The sequence below is a fragment of the Coregonus clupeaformis genome, chromosome 28 (assembly GCF_020615455.1).
Source record: "Coregonus clupeaformis isolate EN_2021a chromosome 28, ASM2061545v1, whole genome shotgun sequence".
Classification (NCBI taxonomy): domain Eukaryota; kingdom Metazoa; phylum Chordata; class Actinopteri; order Salmoniformes; family Salmonidae; genus Coregonus; species Coregonus clupeaformis.
Window position 1 is genome coordinate 4424858 of NC_059219.1, and position 27853 is coordinate 4452710.

Below are 27853 nucleotides of genomic sequence, written 5' to 3' on the forward strand. Positions count from 1 at the left end.
TGGAGGAAACTTATTGTAGAGAAATAAACATTAAGTTCTCTGGCAACAGCTCTGGTGGACATTCCTGCAGTCAGCATGCCAATTGCACGATCCCTCATCTTGAGACATCTGTGGCATTGTGTTGTGTGACAACACTGCACATTTTAGAGTGGCCTTTTATTGTCCCCAGCACAAGGTGCACCTGTGTAATGATCATAGAAGCACAAGCATTTCGCTACACCCGCAATAACATCTGCTAAACACGTGTATGTGACCAATAAAATGTGATTTGATGCTGTTTAATCAGCTTCTTGATATTCCACACCTGTCAGGTGAATGGATTATCTTGGCAAAGGAGAAATGCTCACTAACAGGGATGTAAACAAATGTGTGCACAAAATTGGAGGGAAATAAGCTTTTTGTGCGTATAGAAAATTTCTGGGATCTTTTATTTCAGCTCATGAAACATAGGACCAACACTTTACATGTTGCATTTGTATTTTTGTTCAGTATATTTTTGCAACCATTCATGGGCAGTTTTTAATAAGTCATACAAATAAGCATTGGATATGAAATGCTCCAGGAATCAAATATCATTTTTGACATTTTAGTATTGTGCACATGCTAAGCAACTCATAAACACATATTTTGTAGAGTAAGATGACGGCAAGGATCTTCAACTAGTAGGCATAAACCACCTCAATATTGATATTCATTAGATTTTTCTTGAAGGGTTGGTGATTTTGAAAAATTAATTGTTATAACAAGAACATTTTTAAACACCCAGCACTTGGGAAACATAGATCAGGGGTGGCCAACCCTCCTGGAGAGCAAGCAGGATTTTCTTCCAGCCCTCTTTTAAAGAGAGAGTTCACTCAAAATACAAAATGTTTGTTTCCTTACCTTGAACGCAGTCTATGAACAAGGAGACTGCAATCTATGATTTGGTTACCCACTGCCATCAACCATTAATATTTCCTGTCCAGAGCCTTGGTGTAGTGGTAACACTGCAACTTTCCACCTGAAAACAGGGCTTCCAAACTTCCCACTTTTTCTAGCATTTGCCTGTCTCCCTATCTCATTTCATTACTGTCTGAATAAAGTGTCAAACCACCTAAAAAAGACGGTATGGAAAAAAATTAATAGCATACTTTACATTTCACCCCCCAAAATCGCAAAGTAACAAAGTCGTCCAATTTAGAGTATTTATTTAATGTTCAAAGCTTCCTGAATACACCTGACCTGTGGTGGTTTTTATTTTAACATTTTCCACTCTGGTCATAGGCCTAAGCCATGTCCTGTTTGGAACACTGACAAGTAAAGAGCATTTTTTTGTTGTTGTTGCAAAATCTGATTTGGTGGGCCTGACTCCCCAGTGGGCCCACCCCTGCCTACGCCCCTGGTTAAGAAACATAATGTAAAATCTTAGGTTACAACAAATAATTGTGAAAGAAGGGACATTTTCAGTCATGACCACTCCAGCTCTTAAGGTGGCAGTAAAAACTCATATCTGCACGGTCTATACCTATTACAGAGAGAAAAAGAAAGAAGGGCTACCGTAAATCGCCACTATTTCCATTGCTTTGCGTCCACCGCCTGCTGATTGCCGGTAAATTGGGGCAGGGCACAAAGCTTTGCCGAATCTGGAGCAGTTCATGTATGTGATTGTGAAACATATAAATTACCGCTCGATTAGACCTGGATTGCACACTATGGATCCCAATCGGATAATTCAAGCACTGAAAGGGACGATAGATCCCAACCTCCGGATAGCGGCTGAAAACGAACTCAATCAGGTGGGTGGATGGCCAAAATAACTTTGTTGTTTTTGTTATCGGGGCAGCATGAACCCATTTCCAGAAAGGGGTGTCCGTGTTTATGATTTTGGATCGCAACAAGGCCGTGTTTCGGGATCAATGACTAGTCGTTATATAACTTATATTTGCATCTCTCTGTTTATTGTGTAGGACACGAAACAGTAGATTGACATTTAATGTAACTTGCGACATAAACTGTTGCACCGGAGAACAATAGAATTTTGAGGCAGTGTGTGCGCACACTGTGCTGCAGTACAGAGATGGGGCTGTTCGTGAAACAATGTAGCAAGCAAGTGTCCGATTGGATTATAACTGTAGACATGCGCGAGTTGAAACATTGTAACAATTGCAGCAATTTCAGCCAGCGATAGTAAAAGTTTTGATGGTTCATTGGATTTGAGCGGTGAATTCGCCGAATCCCTCTTTCATCCAAAACCAAATCAAAATGCGATAGACAAATGAATCTTGTTAAAGCATCTTAAACGTTCAATCTGCAGTTGCAACATCTATTTTTCGACTATAAATTCATGGTATGTACCCATTGATTCTTGAAGAATATAACTTATAAATGCCTCATGAGTTTAGTTCAACTGTCGGATCCCATCAGAACTCAAAATATAAGCTTGTTTTACTGTTTGTAAACAAAGGAAACGTAAACAAACTCTATAGACTCATGTTTATATCATGGATGGTCAGTCCTTGCATCCATATCTCTATCTACGAATTTGAGTGTAGTTACTTTTCTCCAGCCCCATCCATCAGCTTTTTACCGAATCAGGGGCGGGCAGAACGCTTTGTTATTGTTTCAACTGCTCATTGTCTTAATGAAAGATAGGTAACTTGCAGCATATGCAGGCCTAGGTCATGATTTCATCACTGAAAATAACTACATCTGCCATAGGCCTAGACTGCCTTGACTTTGCATACTGTCCAATTCAGTAGGTCTACACTAATCAGCACAAATGATTGGTGTCTCTGTGTTAAATGCCTGTCAGTCAGTGAAGCAACCAAGTGAAATCAGGGGCATTTGCTGGAGACAGAATGCTGACTCTTCTGCAGCAGAGGAGCAGTTCTGACAGGGAGAGGAGGAGAGTGATAGAGGGAGAGAAAGAGAGAGAAAGGGAAAGCATTCTGTACAAAATGTCCCTCCTTTTTTAATTGTTGGTTGCTGGTTATATCGTTGACAGACCATGGCTCTTTTTTACTACCTTAAATCTGATAACTGGTCTGGCAAGATTGATGTGAGCGTGCTTCACCTGTACTGTATTTTCCTTTTTCTTCAGTTATCCACCTCCTTACACTCTTCTCTGTCATCATATAACTGTGTTGACCACTGTGCCCACTGTGTGCTGTAGATGTGAAACTGACAGCTGAAGTAGTCAGGTGTTTGACTGTATGTGGTCAGATTTGGTTGAGCTCATTTTAAAGCAGTGTCTTATTTTGTGTGTTCCAGTCGTACAAGATCATCAACTTTGCCCCCACTCTGCTCCAGATCATTGTGTCTGAACAGGTGGAGTTCCCTGTTCGCCAAGCAGGTAAGAACCCTGCCCAAGAACATTACCTAAAGACCTGCATCTGGTTATTTTTAAAACATCACAGGACCAATGCAACAACTATAACCAACACTGATAATACTCTCACTTTGGGCTGGTTTCCTGGACACAGCTTAAGCCTAGTCCTGGACTAAAGATTACTTTCAATGAAGATTCTTAATTTGGCATGCTTTTTAGTCCAGGACTAGGCTTGATCTGTGTCTGGGAAACTGGCACATGAATGAATTTTAAGGTAGAATTGTGTCAGTCTTGCCAGTCAGAGTGATGTTGTGATGTCATCTCTGTGCGCCAGCGGCCATCTACCTGAAGAACATGGTGAGCCAGTACTGGCAGGACCGTGAGCTCTCTCTAGGGGAGGTGGTGTTCCCCTTCAACATCCACGAGAACGACCGCACGCAGATCAGAGACAACATCGTGGAGGGCATCATCCAGTGTCCCGAGTCCATCCGGTGGGTCCTGCTGTCCTAACCGTAACTCCTTTACCTCCCTTACCCCACTAACCCTTACCCCTTAGGCTAATACGCAGGGCAGGGGTGCCCTGCTCCAGTCCTCTGCTCTGCTGTACCTAGAGCCTTTGAAACCAGGTCACTTGACTGTATAGTCAAGTGCCCAATGAAGAGGGTAATTTAGTGATGGCATGTTAAAGAAAGGATACAATGCTAATGTATTTGTGTGTATTCTGTATCCCAGGGCCCAGTTGACAGTGTGTTTGCGAGCTATCATAAAGCATGACTTCCCTGGGCGCTGGACGGCCATAGTGGATAAGATCGGCCTGTATCTGCAGTCTCAGAACAGTGGCAGCTGGTACGGCAGCCTGCTGGCCCTCTACCAGCTGGTCAAGACCTACGAGTGAGTCAACCAACCGCCGCTTTTTGTCCCTCCTGGGGAACCATCACTCTCACTAGTGATCAAGTCATAACGATGCTGTGTTTTGAGCCACCATTTTCAGTCCTAGTTTAGTAGTTCTAGTGTATAAGCTGAGTGATTATAAATGATTATTCCATCTACATTTTTCAGTCATTGCACCCAGCCTGTTGTCGGTGATATCACGTCTGTGTGCTGATGTGCTGTGTGTGTCTATGTCTGTGTGTGTCTATGTCTGTGTGCTGATGTGCTGTGTGTGTCAGGTATAAGAAGGCGGAGGAGAGGGACCCGTTGCTAGCAGCCATGCAGATCTTCCTGCCCCGTATCCAGCAGCTCATCACCCAGCTACTGCCGGACGGCACCATCTTCTCTGTCCTCATACAGAAACAGATCCTCAAGATCTTCCACGCACTCGTACAGGTGCGAGAACTGTGGACTGTGCGTGTGTCTCTGACTGACTGTGCGTGCGCACGTTTGTGTGATACTAACACCAGTCTCTATTCCGCTCCCAGTACTCCCTGCCTCTCCAGCTGATTAATAACACAGTAATTACCCAGTGGATGGAGATCCTCAGAGCTGTTATGGACAGAGATGTCCCCCTAGTAAGTTTGATTTCATCCTTCTTCATTGTGTAGACCTGTCTTTCTTCTGCAAATTCTTCTACCTACGTTTTTTTATTGAATGGGAGTAGCAAACCTCTGTGTGTGGTTGCTAGGAGACGTTGGAGGTGGATGAGGACGACCGTCCTGACCTGGTGTGGTGGAAGAGTAAGAAGTGGGCCCTACACATCATCACCAGACTGTTCGAGAGGTGAGGGGGCACGGGAGATGTATTTGTGTGTTGATGAATTTGGACGTATGTAGATGTGAATGTGGGTTGATGTGAATATGTTTGTGGATCTTGAGTGTTTGTGGATCTTGATCTGAGCCTTTTTCACCCTAACCATGTTGTTCTGTACTTGTGTGGTAGGTATGGAAGCCCAGGCAACGTGACAAAGGAGTACTTTGAGTTTGCAGACTTTTTCTTGAAGACGTACGCTGTAGGGATCCAACAGGTAAGAGTTTGTATCCCTAAATGTGACATCAAGCTTGAATGTTTAGATGTCTGTTGTCCACAGCTACCAATGTTGATGTGTGTGTGTATATGAGCAGCAGTAGTCTTCTGTTTAGTCTGACCCCGTACGATCTGATGCGACCCCGTCTCTCCTTCAGGTCCTGTTGAAGGTGGTGGACCAACACAGACAGAAGCAGTATGTCACACCTCACGTCCTCCAGAAATCTCTTAACTACCTGAACCAGGGCATTTCTCACTCCCTCACCTGGAAACACATAAAGCCACACATGCAGGTGGGTCACACACTCACACACACACACACACACACACACACACAGTCCCTGAATGACCTGAACGACCTGAACCAGGGGCCTGTCTCACTCCCTCACCTGGAAATACATGAAGCTGCACATGCAAGTGGGTCACACAGACACCACTACACCTGTACCCCTGTGACATGTTAATAATAATGGATTTGATTTATATATAGCGCTTTTCCATCACATGTGGGATTGTGTGTGAAATTACACAGTTATACCGGTGTTAAGTCTGTGTTTATAAGGTTGTGACATTACAACTTGGATTGAGTTACAGTATGTGGCAGGTGATGGTCAAAGTTTAATTTGTTTAATCTTTATTTCAGCATTTAGATCAGCTGTTTTATATACTTTGTAATTGAGCTAATCTGAATAATGGCATGCTTCTGAAAACTATTGTACAATCCCACTTATAGTAGTGTAGTTAGTAGTTAACCTGAGTGTGTGTTCCACAGACTATCAGCCAAGAGGTGATCTTCCCTCTAATGTGTTACAAAGATGAGGATGAGAAACTGTGGCAGGAGGATCCATATGAGTACATCCGCATGAAGTTCAGTGAGTACTTGCGCGTTCTATAATTCAATCTGTTAGTAGTTATGGAGGTAGTGGAACATCTTATGGTCAATAGAAGGCATGACATGTTAGATTGAAATTGAATGGCTTCCATAGAATAGACATACAGTAAGCTTGACTGTGTTTTCTTCTCTGTTCCAGATGTGTATGATGACCATGCCCTCCCTGCCACTGCTGCCCAGAGCCTCCTATGTAAAGCAGCCCGCAAGAGGAAGGAGGTGAGTGGAGAACCACACTAGAACCAAAGAAAAACGACCCAACAGTCCTAATTAGCTTACTTTCCTCATTTCCTTTCCTTAACTGAGACTTCTCTGATATGACGTGCATCACTGCTCTGTCCCCCCCTCTTCCCAGGTGCTTCCCCAGATGATGGAGTTCTGCCACCAGATCATGATGGAGCCCTCTGCTGACCCCCGCAGGAAGGATGGGGCGCTGCACGTCATCGGCTCACTGGCCGAACTCCTACTGAAGGTCAGCCGTGTGTGTGTCTGTTACTTTGTGTGTGTGTGTCTCTCTCTCTGTACTTTCCCTTCTTGTTTTATGACCTGTTTAGTCTATCTGTGACGGAGTCCTCTCTCTTCTTCCTGTTGTCGTCCTGTAGAAGCGAGTGTACAGGGAGCAGATGGAGCTGATGTTACAGAACTACGTGTTCCCTCTACTGAACTCCCCTCTGGGATACCTCCGGGCCAGGGTGAGACACACACACACACACACACATGCTTTCACTTCAGACCCCCTCTAACCCAACCTTCAAGCCCTTCTCATGGAGATGAGAATGAGTGTGTAAGAACATGCATGTGTGTGATCGTGTGTTAGCAGTTCTTCAATCTTTAAAATGTTTATACCCACAGTCCTGTTGGGTGGTACATTCCATACAGTCCATACATGTGAGTCAGAACGGTCTGTCAGTCCTGTTTTATATAGATTAAACATCCCCCTTTCCCTTGCTGCATTTCTTTACCCTCCTCAACCCTGCTCTTTTACTTACTGTCCATCTTCAGGCAGGTGAACGTGTTGGGGAGCACCACTGCACATTTTGGTGACGCGAAGTGGAGAGTGCCGATTTGGACATAATGTGGATAGGCGCCAAACTGATAGCGATGCTCATCCGTGTGGTATATAGATCAGTGATTGTGACCCTGTGTTTGTCCTCAGTCCTGCTGGGTGCTGCACTCGTTCAGTCCGCTGCGTTTCCATAACGAGCTGGTCCTGAGGAACGCGGTGGAGCTGGTCAAACAGGACCTCATAGCAGACAAGGAGATGCCCGTCAAGGTGGAGGCTGCTATCGCCTTGCAGACACTGGTCAGCAACCAGGAGCAAGGTCTGAGACTCACTTTCATGCATGGACATGTGCACATGCATACACAAATGCACAAGCGTCGCTAGCACAGACACACACACACACACACACACACTGAACCTTCTCTCTCCCTCTCTTTAGCTAAGGTCTACATCAGGCCCTACATCCAGCCTGTCATGCAGGAGCTGCTCCACGTCATCAAGGAGACGGAGAACGATGACCTCACTAATGTCATTCAGAAGATGATCTGTGAGTACAACCAAGAAGTGGCCGTCATCGCCGTCGACATGACCCAGAACCTGGTATGCCCCCTACGCCTCCGCTGGCCTGATCTACTGTTTAACAGTATCTGTGTGTGTGTGTAAGTCTTTGTATGTATACATGTTAAGATTTTCACCATTATAATGCTATATAAAGAGTGAGAAGTAAGAGTGCGTCTGTCTGGGTGTGTGTGTGCGCATCTGTGTGTCTCTGTGTCTGCCTGTGTGTGTAACCACCCCCTGTGTCTGGTTGTGTGTGTGTAAAGGTATCCGCATGCTTCCCATCCGAAACAGTTTGTGCATACTGTTGAAGTCGGAAGTTTACATACACCTTAGCCAAATATATTTAAACTCAGTTTTTCACAATTCCTGACATTTAATCCTAGTAAAAATTCCCTGTCTTAGGTCAGTTAGGATCACCACTTTATTTTAAGAATGTGAAATGTCAGAATAATAGTAGAGAATTATTTATTTCAGCTTTTATTTCTTTCGAGAAGTTTACATACACTCAATTAGTATTTGGTAGCATTGCCTTTAAATTGTTTAACTTGGGTCAAACGTTTCGGGTAGCCTTCCACAAGCTTCCCACAATAAGTTGGGGGAATTTTGGCCCATTCCTCCTGACAGAGCTGGTGTAACTGAGTCAGGTTTGTAGGCCTCCTTGCTCGCACACGCTTTTTCAGTTCTGCCCACAAATATTCTATAGGGTTGAGGTCAGGGCTTTGTGATGGCCACTCCAATACCTTGACTTTGTTGTCCTTAAGCCATTTTGCCACAACTTTGGAAGGATGCTTGGGGTCATTGTCCATTTGGAAGACCCATTTGTGACCAAGCTTTAACTTCCTGACTGATGTCTTGAGATGTTGCTTCAATATATCCACATAATTTTCCTTGCTCATGATGCCATCTATTTTGTGAAGTGCACCAGTCCCTCCTGCAGCAAAGCACCCCCACAGCATGATGCTGCCACCCCCGTGCTTCACGGTTGGGATGGTGTTCTTCGGCTTGCAAGCGTCCCCCTTTTTCCTCCAAACATAACGATGGTCATTATGGCCAAACAGTTCTATTTTTGTTTAATCAGACCAGAGGACATTTCTCCATAAAGTACGATCTTTGTCCCCATGTGCAGTTGCAAACCGTAGTCTGTCTTTTTTATGGCGGTTTTGGAGCAGTGGCTTCTTCCTTGCTGATCGGCCTTTCAGGTTATGTCGATACAGGACTCGTTTTACTGTGGATATAGATACTTTTGTACCTGTTTCCTCCAGCATCTTCACAAGGTCCTTTGCTGTTGTTCTGGGATTGATTTGCACTTTTCGCACGAAAGTACATTCATCTCTAGGAGACACAACGCGTCTCCTTCCTGAGCGGTATGACAGCTGCGTGGTCCCATGGTGTTTATACTTGCGTACTATTGTTTGTACAGATGAACGTGGAACCTTCAGGCGTTTGGAAATTGCTCCCAAGGATGAACCAGACTTGTGGAGGTCTACCATTATTTGTCTGAGGTCTTGGCTGATTTATTTTGATTTTCCCATGATGTCAAGCAAAGAGACACTGAGTTTGAAGGTAGGCCTTGAGATACATCCACAGGTACACCTCCAATTGACTCAAATGATGTCAATTAGCCTATCACAAGCTTCTAAAGCCATTACATCATTTTCTGGAATTTTCCAAGCTCTTTAAAAGGCACAGTCAACTTAGTGTATGTAAACTTCTGACCCACTGGAATTGTGATACAGTGAATTATAAGTGAAATAATCTGTCTGTAAACAATTGTTTGAAAAATTACTTGTGTCATGCACAAAGTAGATGTCCTAACCGACAAGTTTTCATGACTCCAACCTAAGTGTATGTAAACTTCTGACTTCAACTGTATATTATTACATTTTGGTGTTCGGCAAGGGTTTTATCGGCTGTTCGTGCAAACATTTTTTTTTCGAGGTAAGCCGAAGTCGGTAGCTGAGAAATACTGCACCAAACATCTTAGTTAGATGTAAAATTGCGTGACTAAGATCTCCTAGGCATGACAGATTTCTTGAATTATCTTATATTAATTCTGACTATTTTGGCTACGGTGTCTCTAGATGGACAAACAGTACAATTGCCACTTTTTTCTCGTTTTTCAAGCAAAGGACTTTTTAAGCGAGCACGGCCAAACTGACGCATGCGTTTTAACACCACCTGCATATGTGTGTGTATCCAGGCTGAGATCTTCACCAAGGTGCTAAAGAGTGAAGAGTATGAGGAAAGTGAAGACAAGACTGTGATGGCTCTGGGGATCCTCAGTACAATAGACACCATACTCACTGTTATGGAGGACCACAAGGAGGTGAGACAGACCAACTGTATACTCACGCACACATTCTACAGATGTACAGTACACACACTCACCCTATTCCAAATCTAGTCCTCTGAAGCTGCAGTTGAATGTGTGATGATTGGTGATTGATCGCTTCCTCTTCCCTGCTTTGTTTGAACACACCGTGTTATTGAACGTGCTGTAAATGTCGTGTCAGACTAGGGCTGTGACGGTAATTGGCCAGCCAAATGACTGTGCTCACCGTAATAACCGTTTTTCTTTTACGCATATTTTTTCCTCTCCACTCCTGATTGCATGTGCCGCCATAGAAATATAATGAATCAAACGGGTGGCCTCATTCAAGTCAATGATGGCATAATGGGTGGACTGGCGGCCATTGCGAGTTTACCCATAGAAGTAAAAACAGGAAGTGTACCCATCAATATGTGCTGTGATTTGTTGATTGAACTCAACTGACGTTACACAAAATACATTCCATTGCATGAGCCAACTCAGTTAACATACCTTTGACCGGTATTGTACAGTGAGGGGGAAAAAAGTATTTGATCCCCTGCTGATTTTGTACGTTTGCCCACTGACAAAGACATTATCAGTCTATAATTTTAATGGTAGGTTTATTTGAACAGTGAGAGACAGAATAACAACAACAAAAATCCAGAAAAACGCATGTCAAAAATATTATAAATTGATTTGCATTTTAATGAGGGAAATAAAACATGACTTAGTACTTGGTGGCAAAACCCTTGTTGGCAATCACAGAGGTCAGACGTTTCTTGTAGTTGGCCACCAGGTTTGCACACATCTCAGGAGGGATTTTGTCCCACTCCTCTTTGCAGATCTTCTCCAAGTCATTAAGGTTTCGAGGCTGACGTTTGGCAACTCGATCCTTCAGCTCCCTCCACATATTTTCTATGGGATTAAGGTCTGGAGACTGGCTAGGCCTCTCCAGGACCTTAATGTGCTTCTTCTTGAGCCACTCCTTTGTTGCCTTGGCCGTGTGTTTTGGGTCATTGTCATGCTGGAATACCCATACACGACCCATTTTCAATGCCCTGGCTGAGGGAAGGAGGTTCTCAGCCAAGATTTGACGGTACATGGCCCATTGTCCCTTTGATGCGGTAAAGTTGTCCTGTCCCCTTAGCAGAAAAACACCTCCAAAGCATAATGTTTCCACCTCCATGTTTGACGGTGGGGATGGTGTTCTTGGGGTCATAGGCAGCATTCCTCCTCCTCCAAACACGGCGAGTTGAGTAGATGCTAAAGTGCTCGATTTTGGTCTCATCTGACCACAACACTTTCACCCAGTTCTCCTCTGAATCGTTCATTGGCAAACTTCAGACGGGCTTCTCACCAAGCTGATTGGCGATTCCAGCCTTGTGTAGGTCTACAATCTTGTCCCTGACATCCTTGGAGAGCTCTTTGGTCTTGGCCATGGTGGAGAGTTTGGAATCTGATTGATTGATTGCTTCTGTGGACAGGTGTATTTTATACAGGTAACAAGCTGAGATTAGGAGCACTCCCTTTAAGACACCTGGGAGCCAGAAATCTTTCTGATTGAGAGGGGGTCAAATACTTATTTCCCTCATTTAAAATGCAAATCAATTTATAACATTTTTGACATGCGTTTTCTGGATTTTGTTGTTGTTATTCTGTCTCTCACTGTTCAAATAAACCTACCATTAAAATTATAGACTGATCATTTATTTGTCAGTGGGCAAACGTACAAAATCAGCAGGGGATCAAATATTTTTTTCCCTCACTGTACATTTCAGCAAGGAGCAACAAAGTTTCATAACGTTGTTAAGAGTTCATGTTACCGCAGAAACAGACTCAACTGCACGAAGGCGCCGCCGTCCCATCTTCAGTCAGCTGTTTGTTCCATATTTTACGGTTATGACGGTTATTTTATTGTCATGGCGGTCTTCATCAATAACCGTCGGTTATACGGTAATTGTGCCAGCCTTATGTCAGACAGATATTGGCCTGGGATCAATAGAATTGCTCATGTTAGTCGCTCTGGATAAGAGCGTCTGCTAAATAACTAAAATGTAAATGATCTTTGACCTTTTGATATCTCTCTTTCTGTCTGTATCTCTCCGCTCTCGCTCTTTTTTTCTCTTCTCGGTCTCTCTCGCCCTCTTGACTGCCTCTCGTTCTTTCTCTTCCCCTCTCTCCCTCTTCATCTCCCTCTCTCCGTCCCGCTCTCAGATCACTCAGCAGTTGGAGGGCATCTGTTTACAGGTGATCGGCCTGGTGCTGCAGAAGCCCATCATAGGTATGGCAGGTGTGTGCTTGTCTGTTTTTGTGTGTACACACATACTAATGTGTTTGCTGTGTGTGTCTTCCTCTCTGTGACCTTGTGTGTTTGTGTGCTTTTCACACACACATTACACAATAACCATATTAATCTCACTTTCCTGTTTCAGTGAGCTACTCCCCTCTCTTGTATAACACCTTGTCCATTCCCGTCTCACAATGAACACTGTCTAATTTATCAAAAGCTGTTCCCCCATGCGCTTCCGAAATCCCGGATGACCAGGCACCATTCATGCCTGTAATTGGCTCGTGTGTATGTTTCTGGGTGTGTAATCCCATCTGCGGTGTGTGTGTGTGTGTGTGTCTGTAATCACCTCTGTGATTATGTGTGTGTGTATAATGAATGGATTATGTGATAACCTGTTACAATGAGAGTTTTATTCAAGAAGAGTGGGGGTCACTGTGGAAGATTATTTCTTTCTCAAAGGGAAATATCAATTCTATGATCTGTTTTCTCCTCTCCTCCCTCCCCTCCAGAGTTCTATGAGGAGATTCTGTCCCTGGCCTTTGGACTGACCTGTCAGACCATCTCCCCACAGATGTGGCAGCTACTGGCAGTGCTCTACGAGGTCTTCCAGCATGACTGCTTTGACTACTTCACAGGTACAGTACTGAGTCACTGGTCAACATTCACCTGCCTGTTAGTGAGTATATTGGGCTTACACACCTGTCTAGGTGAACATTGAATATCACTGTGAATGTAATGTAGAATAACATGATGATGAAGCTGATACTGGTCAAACATGATGATGATGATGATGATCATGGTCTGTTTGTGTATGTTCTCTTTCAGATATGATGCCTCTTTTGCACAACTATGTTACCGTGGATACGGACATGCTCCTGTCCAACCCCAAGTACTTAGAGGTCATATACACCATGTGCAAAAAGGTGAGTGTGAGCATATGCATGCGTGTGTCCAGGTAGGGTTTGATGAAGTGTCTCATGTTCTGACCTTTGACTCCTGTGCTATAGGTGCTGACCAGTGATGCAGGTGAGGATGCAGAGTGTCACGCTGCTAAGCTGCTAGAGGTCATCATCCTCCAGTGTCGGGGGAGGGGCATCGACCAGGTGAGCGGGACCGCGAAGGCTTCTGGGTAGTATTTAAGGGTAGACGTGGTCCCAGTTCAGCCCAAATCAGTTTGCATGGTCTTACCTTTCCATACTCTGAATCTCCCGTTGGGAGTGATGATTGCTATCAATATTGTATTGATTCTTCTCTCTCACCCCCATGTGATTTGGCACAGTTTTAATGATCGTCCTGTAAATGTAATGTCAGACAGATATTATCCAGTCAACAATAGCTATCTCTCGCTCTCTCTCTTTCTCTCTCCCTCTCCCTCGCCCTCTCCACCTCCACCTCCCACCTTCCTCCAGTGTATCCCGTTGTTCGTGGAGGCTGTGTTGGAGCGCCTAACCAGAGGTGTGAAGTCCAGTGAGCTGAGGACCATGTGTCTGCAGGTGGCCATTGCTGCTCTCTACTACAACCCAGCCCTGCTCATCCACACGCTGGACAACATGCAATTCCCCCACAGCCCACAGCCCATCACTGCACACTTCATCAACCAGTGGATGAATGATACTGAGTTCTTCCTGGGGTAAGTGTATAAACTAAGCCATATGCCCTACATCCTACCCCCTATACACTACCAACTATAAAGTACACAGTGGATAAACAACGTGCCCTAAACCATGTTCCCTAAATACTGCTAGACCCATACTGTATACGGTCCACTTCATCAGTGGCGATTTTAGCATGTATATACAGTGGGGAGAACAAGTATTTGATACACTGCCGATTTTGCAGGGTTTCCTACTTACAAAGCATGTAGAGGTCTGTCATTTTTATCATAGGTACACTTCAACTGTGAGAGACGGAATCTAAAACAAAAATCCAGAAAATCACATTGTATGATTTTTAAATAATTCATTTGCATTTTATTGCATGACATAAGTATTTGATCACCTACCAACCAGTAAGAATTCCGGCTCACACAGACCCATTAGTTTTTCTTTAAGAAGCACTCCTGTTCTCCACTCATTACCTGTATTAACTGCACCTGTTTGAACTCGTTACCTGTATAAAAGACACCTGTCCACACACTCAATCAAACAGACTCCAACCTCTCCTCAATGGCCAAGACCAAAGAGCTGTGTAAGGACATCAGGGATAAAATTGTAGACCTGCACAAGGCTGGGATGGGCTACAGGACAATAGGCAAGCGGCTTGGTGAGAAGGCAACAACTGTTGGTGCAATTATTAGAAAATGGAAGAAGTTCAAGATGACGGTCAATCACCCTCGGTCTGGGGCTCCATGCAAGATCTCACCTCGTGGGGCATCAATGATCATGAGGAAGGTGAGGGATCAGCCCAGAACTACACGGCAGGACCTAGTCAATGACCTGAAGAGAGCTGGGACCACAGTCTCAAAGAAAACCATTAGTAACACACTACGCCGTAATAGATTAAAATCCTGCAGCGCACACAAGGTCCCCCTGCTCAAGCCAGCGCATGTCCAGGCCCATCTGAAGTTTGCCAATGACCATCTGGATGATCCAGAGGAGGAATGGGAGAAGGTCATGTGGTCTGATGAGACAAAAATAGAGCTTTTTGGTCTAAATTCCACTCGCCGTGTTTGGAGGAAGTAGAAGGATGAGTACAACCCCAAGAACACCATCCCAACCGTGAAGCATGGAGGTGGAAACATCATTCTTTGGGGATGCTTTTCTGCTAAGGGGACAGGACAACTGCACCATATTGAGGGGAGGATGGATGGGGCCATGTTTCGCAAGATCTTGGCCAACAACCCCCTTCCCTCAGTAAGAGCATTGAAGATGGGTCGTGGCTGGGTCTTCCAGCATGACAACGACCCAAAACACACAGCCAGGGCAACTAAGGAGTGGCTCCGTAAGAAGCATCTCAAGGTCCTGGAGTGGCCTAGCCAGTCTCCAGACCTGAACCCAATAGAAAATCTTTGGAGGGAGCTGAAAGTCTGTATTGCCCAGCGACAGCCCCGAAACCTGAAAGATCTGGAGAAGGTCTGTATGGAGGAGTGGGCCAAAATCCCTGCTGCAGTGTGTGCAAACCTGGTCAAGACCTACAGGAAATGTATGATCTCTGTAATTGCAAACAAAGGTTTCTGTACCAAATATTAAGTTCTGCTTTTCTGATGTATCAAATACTTATGTCATGCAATAAAATGCAAATTAATTACTTAAAAATCATACAATTTGATTTTCTGGATTTTTGTTTTAGATTCCGTCTCTCACAGTTGAAGTGTACCTATGATAAAATTACAGACCTCTACATGCTTTGTAAGTAGGAAAATCTGCAAAATCGGCAGTGTATCAAATACTTGTTCTCCCCACTGTATATATATATTTTTTTTATGCATGCCAGCAAAGCCACAACACAACAAAACAATACATTATTTGCACTATAACGGTGACAAACGGTGTCCACAAACTGTTAGGGCCTACATAAAGCTGTCCCAACAGCAGAGTCCCAACACCTTACCACTGCTACACCTGGCTATCAGCGGAGCCTTGTCTGGCAGTGAAACAGTTCATTCAGCCTCATTTACTGCCTTAAAACAAATGTGGTTTCTACTGACAATTGAGATGTACAAACTAGCATAAGGGGACGACGAGCCAATAAGAGGCAATCCGTAATTTCGATTAAGACATTAATGAGCGAGCTAGGACGGATGTAGTCAATATAACTATTTGTTCAGCACATTTGAAATGTACAGCGACAGAATTCAGAACATGGGCCGTTCTTACAGTGTTCTTCCTGTACACCAAGTCAGAACCGTAGGATAAATAAAGAGGGCATATAGGCAGACAATGAAAGCTCTTACAATATTTGATTATTTTTCTCTAAAACAGGCTATAAGGTACATGTGCACCACCAAATCAGAACAATAGGCGAAATTAAGAGGGGGAAGTGGGACCAAATTATTAGGGTGAGGCACATGGGCTACTAACAGCTTACTCCACAACATACAATTAGTATTACTTTCTTAGCTACAGTATACATATCTCCCTGGCATATTACATCATTTATGCAGCAGCATACATGACGTTTTTGGACTCACCATGTTGTGCCGTGCTCACTTGAACAGGAAGGTGGCACAGCGGTCCTTCGTGGGCAAATTTTGTCATCAAAGTCTGGCATTTTCTGGATTTATGGTGCTTTCAAGATTCAATTCCGAGTTGGATGACCGTTCAAAACATATTTTCCCAGTCAAAGCTATTTTTGTTGTTGTCTTGAACTCACTGAAGTCAGATTTCCCAGTTCTGAGTTTCCAGTTATTTTGAGTGTGGCAGAAGTCATGCTGGATTGACAGCATGGCCAAAGTTGAATGTTTATCATTTTAAGCTTGGAAAAGAGACCTTTAAACCCAGACTTGGAATCACAAACCCACTCCACTGAATAGCAGGCTAGTGATTGCTTTGCAATGCTTGCAGTTAGCCACTAATTCCTTCCTGACCACCCATTGTTGAATTTGAGATTTCCAACTTGTTGTGTAATGTTTATGTTCAATGGCCGATGAGCACCGATACATTTATCTATAATTTATCTTAATTATTTATCTTCATATGAGAAGGATTAAAAAGGATTTGCCAGTAGATTGTCGACTTGATTCATGATGATGACTGCTAGCTAAGATTTTGAAAGTATGATGTTGACATGATCAGTCCAATCAAAGCTACTGTAGATATGTGATTTGACGTAATTTTATCTGTGGCCAATGACCTTGAGCCTTCTTGGATGGGCACTTCTAATGTAACTCTATGGCAGCACCCAAGGGGCGTGAACTTTCGAGCTCTACCCTTAGATTTGGCGGCGAGTAGTGTCCCCATGAGTGACAGAACACTGAGCCAATCACGGCGCTACTAGAGAACATTACCAACCCCTACGCTCTGTATTTTCCGCTGGCTGCCCCACCACCACAGAAAGCACTGAGCTAGGCTGAAACACATGCATTTTGGAGCTGCCTTACTCAAGAAAGCAAAAAAGAGACTAAGTTTGTATGTGGCTCTATTAACTCAAAGATTATTATTTTTTTTTTACATTGTTTGCAAACTGATATGTGACACATATTAATGTAAAAAAACATGCAAAACAGGCAACCCCCGCCCTAAAAAGGTGGGGCTCAAAACAGGGGGGGCTCCACCTGCCCTGAATAACGGGTGTCCACTGCACTTCATCAACTATACTGTTAGTCATCGCTGAGTCACACTGTGGTCTTCCTACAGCAGTGTAAAAACATATGGGGGATATACACTATTTGTTCCTACTACAGTACACTATACATGATTTATTCACCACCTACCTGTAGTTCATTCTTTTTCCCTCTCTCCCTCCCTCCCTCCCTCCCAGGCTCCATGACCGTAAGATGTGTATCATCGGACTGAGTGTTCTGATGGAGCTACCCTCCAGGCCAGTGGTGGTAGAGGGGGTAGCGGCTCAGATCGTCCCCAGCGTCCTGCTCCTGTTCCTGGGGCTCAAACACCTGTACTCCTCCCGCCTCCTCAACAAGCCAGACCTACTGGCCTGCACTGGGGTACCGGAGGAGGACCAGAACGGTGAGAGGAGACGAGGAAAATGGGAAAACAGGCGACAGAGGAGACAGGACAAATGAGAGAGGAATGGAGAGAACAGGCAAGAGAGGAGGAGAGAAAAGGAAAGGAGAGATGCTAATACTGTTGAATCAAACCCGCTTCTTGGAAGCCATTGGGTAGGGCCAGCCCTAGCTATGGATATGGTAGCTCAGTTTACACACACACTTGACATAGAATCAGTCCTCAGCTGTTCACATGTGTGTTGCTTTACACATCAATGGCTAGGTTCCAATACCTCTGGACCTCTCTCTCTCGCTTGACTTCTCACTCTGCCTTCAGGTCATATTAGTTGCACTACATTTCCCTACATGCTCAGGGCAGCTGTGCTGGCGTTCCTCAGTCAAGTGTAAAGAACCTGGAGTTCCAGAATATTCAAAGTGCTTCTGGGGGTTGTAGTGTTGTTGTGCAGTCAGACACACATGCAGTAGATGAGACTAGCTCAGAGGAGATGACATGGAGGGTCCCTCTGTCACATTTAGCCTCCATATTCGCTCCATTTGAGTTAATTTACCTTCTGGGAATATGGGAGTGTTAGTTGGCACGGCAGGGTACAGAGGAGGTTAAGATGAAGGAAATTGTTAAGTATGTTAGCTAAGCAGCTGCCACTGTAATTGTTCATATTAAAATGGCATTATGAAAAGTTGTGCATTTTAAAAAGGTAAAAGTGAAATTTGTTCTATTCATACTGTTTTTATGTGTGTGTTTCTCTGTGTCTGTCTGTCTGCGTGTGTGTGTTGCGTCCACAGAGGAGATCCCCAGCGATGAGGATGAGGTGAATGAGAACCGTAACACAATGATGCAACAGCAGTCCAGCACGCCCGTAGGCCACGAGGACGAGGAGGATGAGGATGATGATGATGACTACTGGGATGAAGAGGGGCTGGAGGGGACACCCCTGGAGGAGTACAGCACGCCCCTGGACTATGACAATGGAGAGGACGAGTACCAGTTCTTCACCGCCGCCCTACTCAGTAAGGGTTACACATCTACACACCAACTCTCACACAGCTACTTGTACACACACACAGGCATTTAACCCTTACTCTCTCCTGTGTGTACTATAGGGGTCCAGAACACAGACCAGCCTTGGTACCAGTCTCTGACCACACCCCTCAGTGATGACCAGAAGAAACAGCTGCAGGAGATCTACAGCCTGTCCCAGCAGAGGAGGAGCACAGCCGCCAAGGGCCAATGGTGAGGCAGAAGAGGGCCAATGGGGAGAGAGGACAGGGGGCCAATGGGGAGAGAGGACAGGGGGCCAATGGGGAGAGAGGACAGGGGGCCAATGGGGAGAGAGAGGACAGGGGGCCAATGGGGGAGAGAGGACAGGGGGCCAATGGGGGAGAGAGGACAGGGGGCCAATGGGGGAGAGAGGACAGGGGGCCAATGGGGGAGAGAGGACAGGGGGCCAATGGGGGAGAGAGGACAGGGGGCCAATGGGGGAGAGAGGACAGGGGGCCAATGGGGGAGAGAGAGGACAGGGGGCCAATGGGGGAGAGAGGACAGGGGGGCCAATGGGGGAGAGAGGACAGGGGGGCCAATGGGGGGAGAGAGGACAGGGGGCCAATGGGGGGGAGAGGACAGGGGGCCAATGGGGGGAGAGGACAGGGGGCCAATGGGGAGAGAGTAGAGGGCCAATGGGTTGGGAGATGGTGAGGCTGAAGAATAAGGATGCAGGGTTGAAAAAAAAAAAAAAACAGTAAAAGGCTAGTTGATTAAAAAAATTATTTTCACCAGTGTTGCCGACTTTGTCGCTATATTTAGAGAGTATTCAGACCCCTCTAGTGACACATTTTCAAAAAAGCGACTAGCAACAAATCTAGCGACTTTTTCTGGTGTTATTGGAGACTCTGACGTGAAAGCACGTATCGTTCTTACTCTTCTCAACGAGCAGCGGGTGCTGCGGGCCCCACCCCCGTCCCAAAGCACACAGGCGGCCCAGTCCTCGCGTAGCATTTTACTCACTTTTTGTCTCTCCCATGACGTTATTCCTCTCCTACAGCGTCCATCGCAATTACATGGACAATTATGCAAATTATGTGATGACGTCATTTAGCGACTTTTAGGACAGCCAATAGCTACTTTACTTACTGAGGAGTTGGCAACACTGATTTTGACAAGCATGCTGTATTTTCCATCACGTTGAGTCCTAACACTGTGTCCTGTTTCAGAGCTGTAAGGGACATGACTGGAGGCCTGGATGGAAGGAGGAGTAGCAGAGTTCTGGCCTGATCTGAAGTGGATTTAACACACACCAAGAACTGTTTCAGTCCAGATCAGACCAGATCTAACTAGACTTTACTGATCCCACCAAGACCAGGCCATCTTGAACCATAACTGAACTGGGTGGAGACCCACCAGAGACCATAACACCAGGACTTTACACAGTACACACTTTACGGTTCACAACCCAGACCGTAACTGGACCACACCCACCCCGGAGAGAGAGTGTGTGTGTGTGTGTGAGATTGATGTCCTGCTCTGTATCACTGACCAGTGAATTCATCTTCTAGTACAGTGCAGTCCTTGGGTCTGTGATTCTGTAACTGTGTGAATGTAAGTATTGTACACAAAATCTCTGTTTCTCTGTAGCCTGACTTTTGTATGGTCTCGAGAGGACTGGGCAGATGTGCTTGGTTGCCATGGCATCGATCAGAACCATGTGTCTGTTAGTCTGAACCAAGGCTGTGGTGCTAACGGACGGACAGACAGATGTGTTTGGGGTGAAAGTTTAAGGGTAAGGGGGTCAATGACCTTTGACCCAGGGGGGTGTTCCTTTCACACTGATTAAATGATTAAATGTAATAGGGGGCAAGATGGTGGGAGGAGGAGGAGAGGTTTTTGTATGTTTTGTTTTTATAACTGTTTTCATTTAACTTAAGAAAATCATAAACGTTCATGTAACATCTAGCACTGTGCTATTTCCTGTTATGTTATTATAGTGTGTGTTGGGTGTTATTATAGTGTGTGTTTGGGTGTTTGTAGGTGTGTGTGTGCACCTCTGTGCCTGCAGGTGTGTGTGTGGGTTAAGTTTTATATTGATTTCACAGAGAACATGTGGATAGCTGAAACTTTCCGTCTTTGAACATCTCTTCCTGCTTTGTTGAATCAATACTAGGTCAGAGTTCACTGCTGCGATCAATCATCATTTATAAAACATCCAGCTCAATAACACACAGATGGATTGAACAACTACTGTAACATCATGCAGGTTAACAGTATAAGCAGGAGTAAACATGTTTTCATAACAGAATTTACAGGCTTCTCTCAGGGCCCTGTTCAAATATTTCTAAAGGGATTCCTCCCTCCCTCTGTGGTTCTGACACAAGACAGAGGATATAACATGGTGGAATCTGGCTTTCACCAGTCCACCAACTATCTGGACTTGGGTATCAAATTCAAATCACAGCTGGGAATCTCTCCATTCCAGACAGATATTTCTCTCATGTCCCCAGCTGTCCAGAAAGAGGAGGCAACTGTGAAAGGAGTTTCCTTTGGAATGTTAGAGATGTCCAAATACCACAGGTCTTCTTTCTGCATTTTATTGTCACTATTTGATTCTCTAGTGGAATCAGAGGGCTCTGCTTACAGGGTTGGGAGTCAGATCCTGATGTTTCAGACCGGACGCTTGGATGGGTTTTGGTGAGGCAACTGCTCTCTTGCTCTCCCTCTCTGTGTTAGTATTCTGTGTGTGTTCCGCTGCAGTTTGTGTTCTAGCCCACTGCAGTTTGTACTGAAGACTGTTTGTGTGCTGGACAGTAAGGAGCAGCCAAGCGTTGAAGAGCTGTCGAAATCCGCAGGCAATGGAACCCACAGGAGGTGGTTGTGGTGTGTGTTATTTGTTGTTGACTAGTGTCTGGAGTTGGTTCTCCAGAAAATGTTCTGTTGCAATCTGACTCTGCAATTAAGCACTGCAGTGAATTCTGTTCTCAAACAAAAACTCTCCCTCTCTCTCTTCGTCTTTCTCAATGTATAAAATGCCATCAACATGTCCTGTATGACTGAGTGACAGTGTTCAGTAAGTGATGTTGCCTATACCTGCCTCTTCCAGGCCATGCTAGGATACGGCTGCACTCATCTGCAGTCCCACACCAGTAGAGGAGAAAGAGGGAGCGGTACAGAGAGACCCAGTATAGAAAGTACCAGTTAGAAAGAGTGATGCTGATCACTGTGGGTGATTGTGTCAAAGGTTCAAATGTGGCCAATTATCCATACCAATCTGCACCCTCTTCAGTTAACTCTAGTCTACTGCCCTGGTAATAAGGGAGGGGATTCTCTGGCCACTGTGGCCCATTGAGGGTGCCTCTCCTCCAGCCTGCCTGGTGGCCTCTTCCCCCTGGGGAGCAGATTGGAGGTAATGATGATGGCCATAGACTGTGGTGTGATGAATCACACTGTCTGCAGTGCTGGGCTAATCAGATCTGATAGTATAGTCTGACTAAAGCAGAGTATGAGAAGGTCAAAGAAGGGCAGATTTAGAGAGAGAGAGACTTATAAGCAACCAAATAACCAATTTCCACAGACAGTTTAAAAGTGAGCTGAAGTCCCCAGTTAACTATTGAGTGGATTACTGTGGTGTGTGTTTGTTCTCTGGGGCAGCTAACTGCCTGTGCTCGCTCTCTGCAGTGTGTGCCTCTGTCAGAATCACTGACCCATTCACCTGGATGGATGGATTGATGTAGGCAAAGTTCAGGTGAAGTGCATTTTGCGTCACGTGGTAGTTCCCTGCCCTTTATAGCCACCCAAAACAAAACACACACACAGAACTCGCTCCTGCATTGTCTGTGTGTGAGTGTGTGTGTGTGTGTGTGTCCAGGGCACAGAGGGACTCTCCACACGCCAGTGAAGCTGAGACAGAGATGCAGACTGACAGCGGCTCTATCTGCCCTACGTGAAAAAGAGGTCCCCAGACTCCACCACGCGTGGTGAGGAATGGGAATAAAATAAGTTGCGTTTCCCAGGCACTGGTCTCAACTTTAGGGAGCATCCACAAACATTGTAGCCTCCCTATTAAACTGGCCTCTGCTAAGAGGACTGGACTTATATGGCACAGGTGGAAGTGTGCTGCCTCGCACTGTACCTATACAGGGTCACTGGTTTAAGTCCCATTCCGGCTGACTACTCCCCCTCCACCGCTGCATTAGTAATAGGATATTTGATTCCTAATGAGGTCTAGGCTACTTTGTAACCCCTGCTCACACATCAGTTAATTGCATTTGCTTTGGTAATGAAGGAGTCTGATTGCATATCATGGGTCATGCGACACTCTCCTGCCCTTGTGCCCCATCTACTGTATCTCCGAAGGGGTTTTGAAAGAGAGCGGTTCTCCAGTTGGGCTGGTCTGTGATTCACTGTCACCTTTCCCGGTCAGAGGAATAAGGCAACCTCAGAGAGTTCCACACACTAAATAACTTTATTTCCAGAGGACATATGAGATGGATGTGGTTCTGTACAGAGAAGAGATAAAAAAACGCTCTTATCCAGAGCGACTTACAGGAGCAATTAGGGTTAAGTGCCTTGCTCAAGGGCACATCAACAGATTTTTTACCTAGTCGGTGGTGTGGTATATGGCCAATATACTACGGCTAAGGGCTGTTCTTATGTACGACGCAACGCGGAGTGCCTGGATACAGCCCTTAGTCGTGGTATATTGGCCATATATCACAAACCCCCGAGGAGCCTTTTGCTATTATAAACTGGTTACCAACGTAATTAGAGCAGTAAAACTAAATGTTTTGTCATACCCATAGTATACGGTCTGATATACCATGACTTTCAGCCAATCAAAATTCAGGTCTCAAACCACCCAGTTTATAAACGACTATTAACAACTAGCAATAGTAACAACCAACAATAAATGCACAAGTTTCAATAACAACAACACTCACTCTTGTCCACTTGAAGAGACTGAGGAGGCTCTGACCTGAGCAGGCAGGACTGTCAGGTGTCCTGCCCCCTAGCACCCTATTGGTGGCCTGGTAACAGACGTCACTGGGAGTTAGGGGAGACAGTTTATGATCCCCTAGTCTCTCTGGCACTATCAGGTGATGGGTGGAGTGAGCTGCATGAAATTAGAAACCTCACAGGCAGGAAAATCCATAACAGGTTTAGTCTGGAGACTCCATCCCAAAGCTCTTCATACCTGAGTAGCCGTACCATAATCACCTCTCCTCCTAATGAGCTATTCATCCTCAAGTACACCTGTGAGATTTAATACCGCCTCGTGCTGCGATGGGCCTGGCAGTGGCATAACTGCCCGGGAGAGTCGTTTAGTGGCAATCAGCCACCGAGCTATAAGCCTAAGGTAATGTAATCAAACGCTATTGTAGAAAGAGAGAGGCCCACACTCGCCTCGAGAACATGTAACTGTATCATTACCCATGGATAAGCACTGTTTTGGTCGACACGCTCTGTCGTCCACAAGAATGTAGGCCTGCCTAGCCCTGCTGAACGGTGCTGCGGTTGATGAGTGCACCATGCATTCTGAAGGAAATTAGCGCCCAGAACGCTAACTTGAACACTCACAGATGCTAGCATCGTTTCAACAAAAAAACAATTTCATGATTTTTAGTCAGAGAGGCCACAGAGAGCAGATGTTTGATTTTCCCAGAATTCTGATAGGTGAATATATGGTGTGCAGCAATGTTCCGTCAAACTTTTTCCAGCACTGAGCAAATTTCAGGTCTGCTGAGTGCAAAATTTAACATTGTGAAAATTCTGTGCAACTTCCAGCTCACATTTACTGTGAACAATGAGGCTGTACCCGCTTTAAGTTAACGTTTTAACAGTGGCCATGTAGCTTACTGTGGCTATTTGATCATAATGTAGGCCTACCAGAGTGGCCTACCATCAAAAACAATGGAGAACATGCATCCCATAACATTTTAACATGGAAATAGCTGTTCTATCATTCAGCCTACAGTAGCAGCTAATGTATTGTGTTCAATGTAGGCCTACATTCCATGAGACTTTTGAAAAACACATGCAGGGCTTGACATTAACCTGTTTATCCACTTGTCCTTCAGACAAGGAGGTGACTGAAAATGCTGTTGTGTTTGATGCAAGAAACCGCTTTACAAAATAAAATGCATTATTATTCTCATACCACTATTACAGAGAAGCAGACAAATTATGCTACCCTCTGCCTATTGGCTACTTAGCTTATTCAAGCCTGTCTCAAAATACAACACTGCCCCTTTAAGACAAAAAAGCTCTTTACCTGACTTGCTTTTCAAAGGTGTATAGAAATGTACATGTTTTGTGCTCTTGTAGGAAGCAATCACTCCCCTATTGCTGACTACAAATTATCTATAACTGGGCTAACTAACTCACTAGCAAAGGATATGAGCAAAATGTGCATGTGGCTACATGCAGCTTTCGCTTTGATCTCAAAACAAGCACACTCATGACCGTTCATGCTGTAAACACAGTCCAGTTCAAAGTAAATGGCACAGATCCATATATGGCAATGGTCTATTTGCATATAGGCCTACTGCAGCTCTGATTGTTTATGCTGTACTGGTCTGTGTAGAGTACGGGCTGAGTAGTGCACGTCAATGCAATAGAATCCTACACCGACGCATTCTGCCTACAACAAAATCTCTTGCATAGTTTGTAAAAGGAAACGTTGATAGTGTTAACAGGGAAAACTCTAGAACACTGGCCACCAACCTTTGAGTCAAGATCACTTTGAGTCAAAATGAAAGCCGAGGTCTACAGCTCATAATTTTTTAACAGGACTTAAAAAACATAAGCCTGTGCAACATTAACCAATTAAAAACAGTACTGTAGCAATGAGGTTTGTGCAGTAAGCTATAGACCCAGTACATTATCACTGCATATTAGCTTTGCTTGAATTGCCCTGCCAATGCATTGTTGTTCGAGCCATTTAAAAAAAAAATGGAGGTAGGCTATATGATCACACTGGTAATAGATCCGTTGTTGTATTACTTGTGAGGCACAGCTGAGTGAGCACTGACCAAAACTGACACTGACCAAAAAGGGACGCAGTCTTCCTGCTGATGGCGAAACTCGAGTCGCACCGTATTATTTGTGTCTCATGCACAAATTCATGTTGTTACTCCTATGAACAGAGAAAGTGAAATATTCCTCGATATTAAAAAAGACCCAAGCCGCTAATAATAACACAAGACTATAGATACACTTTCCTACTCATTGATTACTGCTGCAGTGCTTGCTGTAGCGTTGAGTGGAAATAGGAAGAACACACATTTTATGGCTTATAAAAGTGTTGCATTTTATGCCTTATAAAAGTGTTGAATACAAAGTGTTGACAGTGCTGAGTAAGAACTTAAACATGAACTCACTCATAAAAACTGCAGCTCTTTGCTGTATTCGTTGACAGTCTCTCTCTAGTCATGGTTTTGAAATCTCACAGTATCAATTTTGCTGTAGCTTTCTTTTATGCCTGCTACTTACTGCAGACACGGTAATCTGAGCCATCCGACAGGCCAGCAGTAGACCTAATAGTGCACTTGATTTGCTCTCTGGGCCCGCCGGGAAGGCAGAGTTTGTACCTTCACACACCTGAAATGGTTCAAAATGGCAACTGTTCGCCTACCCGGCGCGCAGGGCAGCTGGATCGGGTGCAACTACCGGCAAACAGCCCGAGACGAATACAAAAAAAATAGGAACACAAGGCTTTATCGTTGGTTTTTTTACAGAAATGTTTGGCGATCGACTAGGAATGCCTTGGAGATCAACCAGTCGATTGCGATCAACCGGTTGGTGAACACTGCTCTAGAAAATTGAGTGAAGTTCAATCTTGTGCTTCTCTCTGTGGGCTACTCGGGGCTACTGCGCGCTTGCGCAGTTGAGGGAACATTGGTGTGCAGCATAGATACGGACAAGATAACTTTGCTGCGTGTAGCGGCTAGATACATGGGCCTACCTAAGAACAGGTGTTTTTATACCCAGGTGAATAGCATGGTGCTAATGGATGAAACGCATGGTCGAGAAGACGACCTTGACCCGTACAGCCGGAAGACGCCTATCTGCTGGGTAAAGAAATGGCCAGGCGCAGCCTTCATGATGATGTGGATACAGCAACAGTATAATATGCATTTTATAGGTCTGGGATGGGCAACTGGCGGCCCACGCCCGCACCTCATTTGAAGGCCCTCCGAATCAATTTCCACCCAAAAAAATATTTATATAATTTTAGGAACTCAGGTCTCAATTTACTTTTGGAATAGAATACACAAGGTGCAATTTCGATGAAAACATCTCTCCACCCTATGGCAAAATGTGTAGACTTGCAGGAAATTAGCTGTAAAACAACTCATTTTCCTATCTGCCCCATGGCAAAATGAGCAGAATTGCATGAAATTAGTTATACAATTGCAAAATCTTCTGTCCCATGGCAAAATATGTAGGATTGCAGCAGTTGCTTTAAAACTAACATTCTCTACACCCCGGGATTAACTGTGGCCCCTCATGAGTTCAGATTTGTTGTGGCCCCCGTCACCATCAAAGTTGCCCATCCCTGTCATAGGATATCCTATGACCGCACAACCCTCTGGCAATGACTAGAGAGCAAGAGAGGGGGAGGAAAGAGTAAGGGGAGGAGTGCTTGACAACCTGAGTTGGTTTGCCCTTTAGCATGTCTTTCCCAGTAGGCACCCCCACCCCTCCTTCTCCCCAGGTCCTGTCATGCTGGACTCAGGGCACAGGTGTTTGTCTGAAGGTGTTACACGCTAGTTTGTTTCCTGGCAGTGTGTACATGGTTCAGTGATCAGAGTGTGCCCCGGTGTACCCTTTGCCATCCCCCTACTGTGCCAGAGCCCCCTCCCTAATATCCCCCACTGGCTGTAGTGACAGAAAGCTATTCTCAAGTAGTAGAAAGTACAACTG

General features: G+C 44.9%; 1 protein-coding gene across 2 annotated transcripts; it reads left to right on the forward strand.

Moving 5' to 3' along the window:
- The first annotated feature begins 1586 nt into the window (after positions 1–1586).
- LOC121542548 (importin-8) lies at positions 1587–20890 on the forward strand. 2 transcript variants are annotated; one of them, XM_041851943.2, is made up of 25 exons: positions 1587–1775; positions 3250–3331; positions 3642–3798; positions 4040–4198; positions 4477–4633; positions 4726–4815; positions 4929–5023; positions 5183–5267; positions 5425–5559; positions 6039–6138; positions 6298–6374; positions 6511–6627; positions 6758–6847; positions 7312–7477; positions 7598–7758; positions 9920–10045; positions 12245–12320; positions 12830–12955; positions 13146–13243; positions 13328–13423; positions 13730–13950; positions 17739–17944; positions 18727–18951; positions 19045–19174; positions 20152–20890. In XM_041851943.2, coding segments are annotated over exons 1-25 (3117 nt in total). In that variant the 5' UTR covers positions 1587–1634; the 3' UTR covers positions 20153–20890. The 2 variants fall into 2 exon arrangements, with proteins under 2 accessions (XP_041707877.1, XP_041707878.1); XM_041851944.2 differs by having other exon boundaries at positions 12245–12311.
- Positions 20891–27853: the final 6963 nt, after the last annotated feature.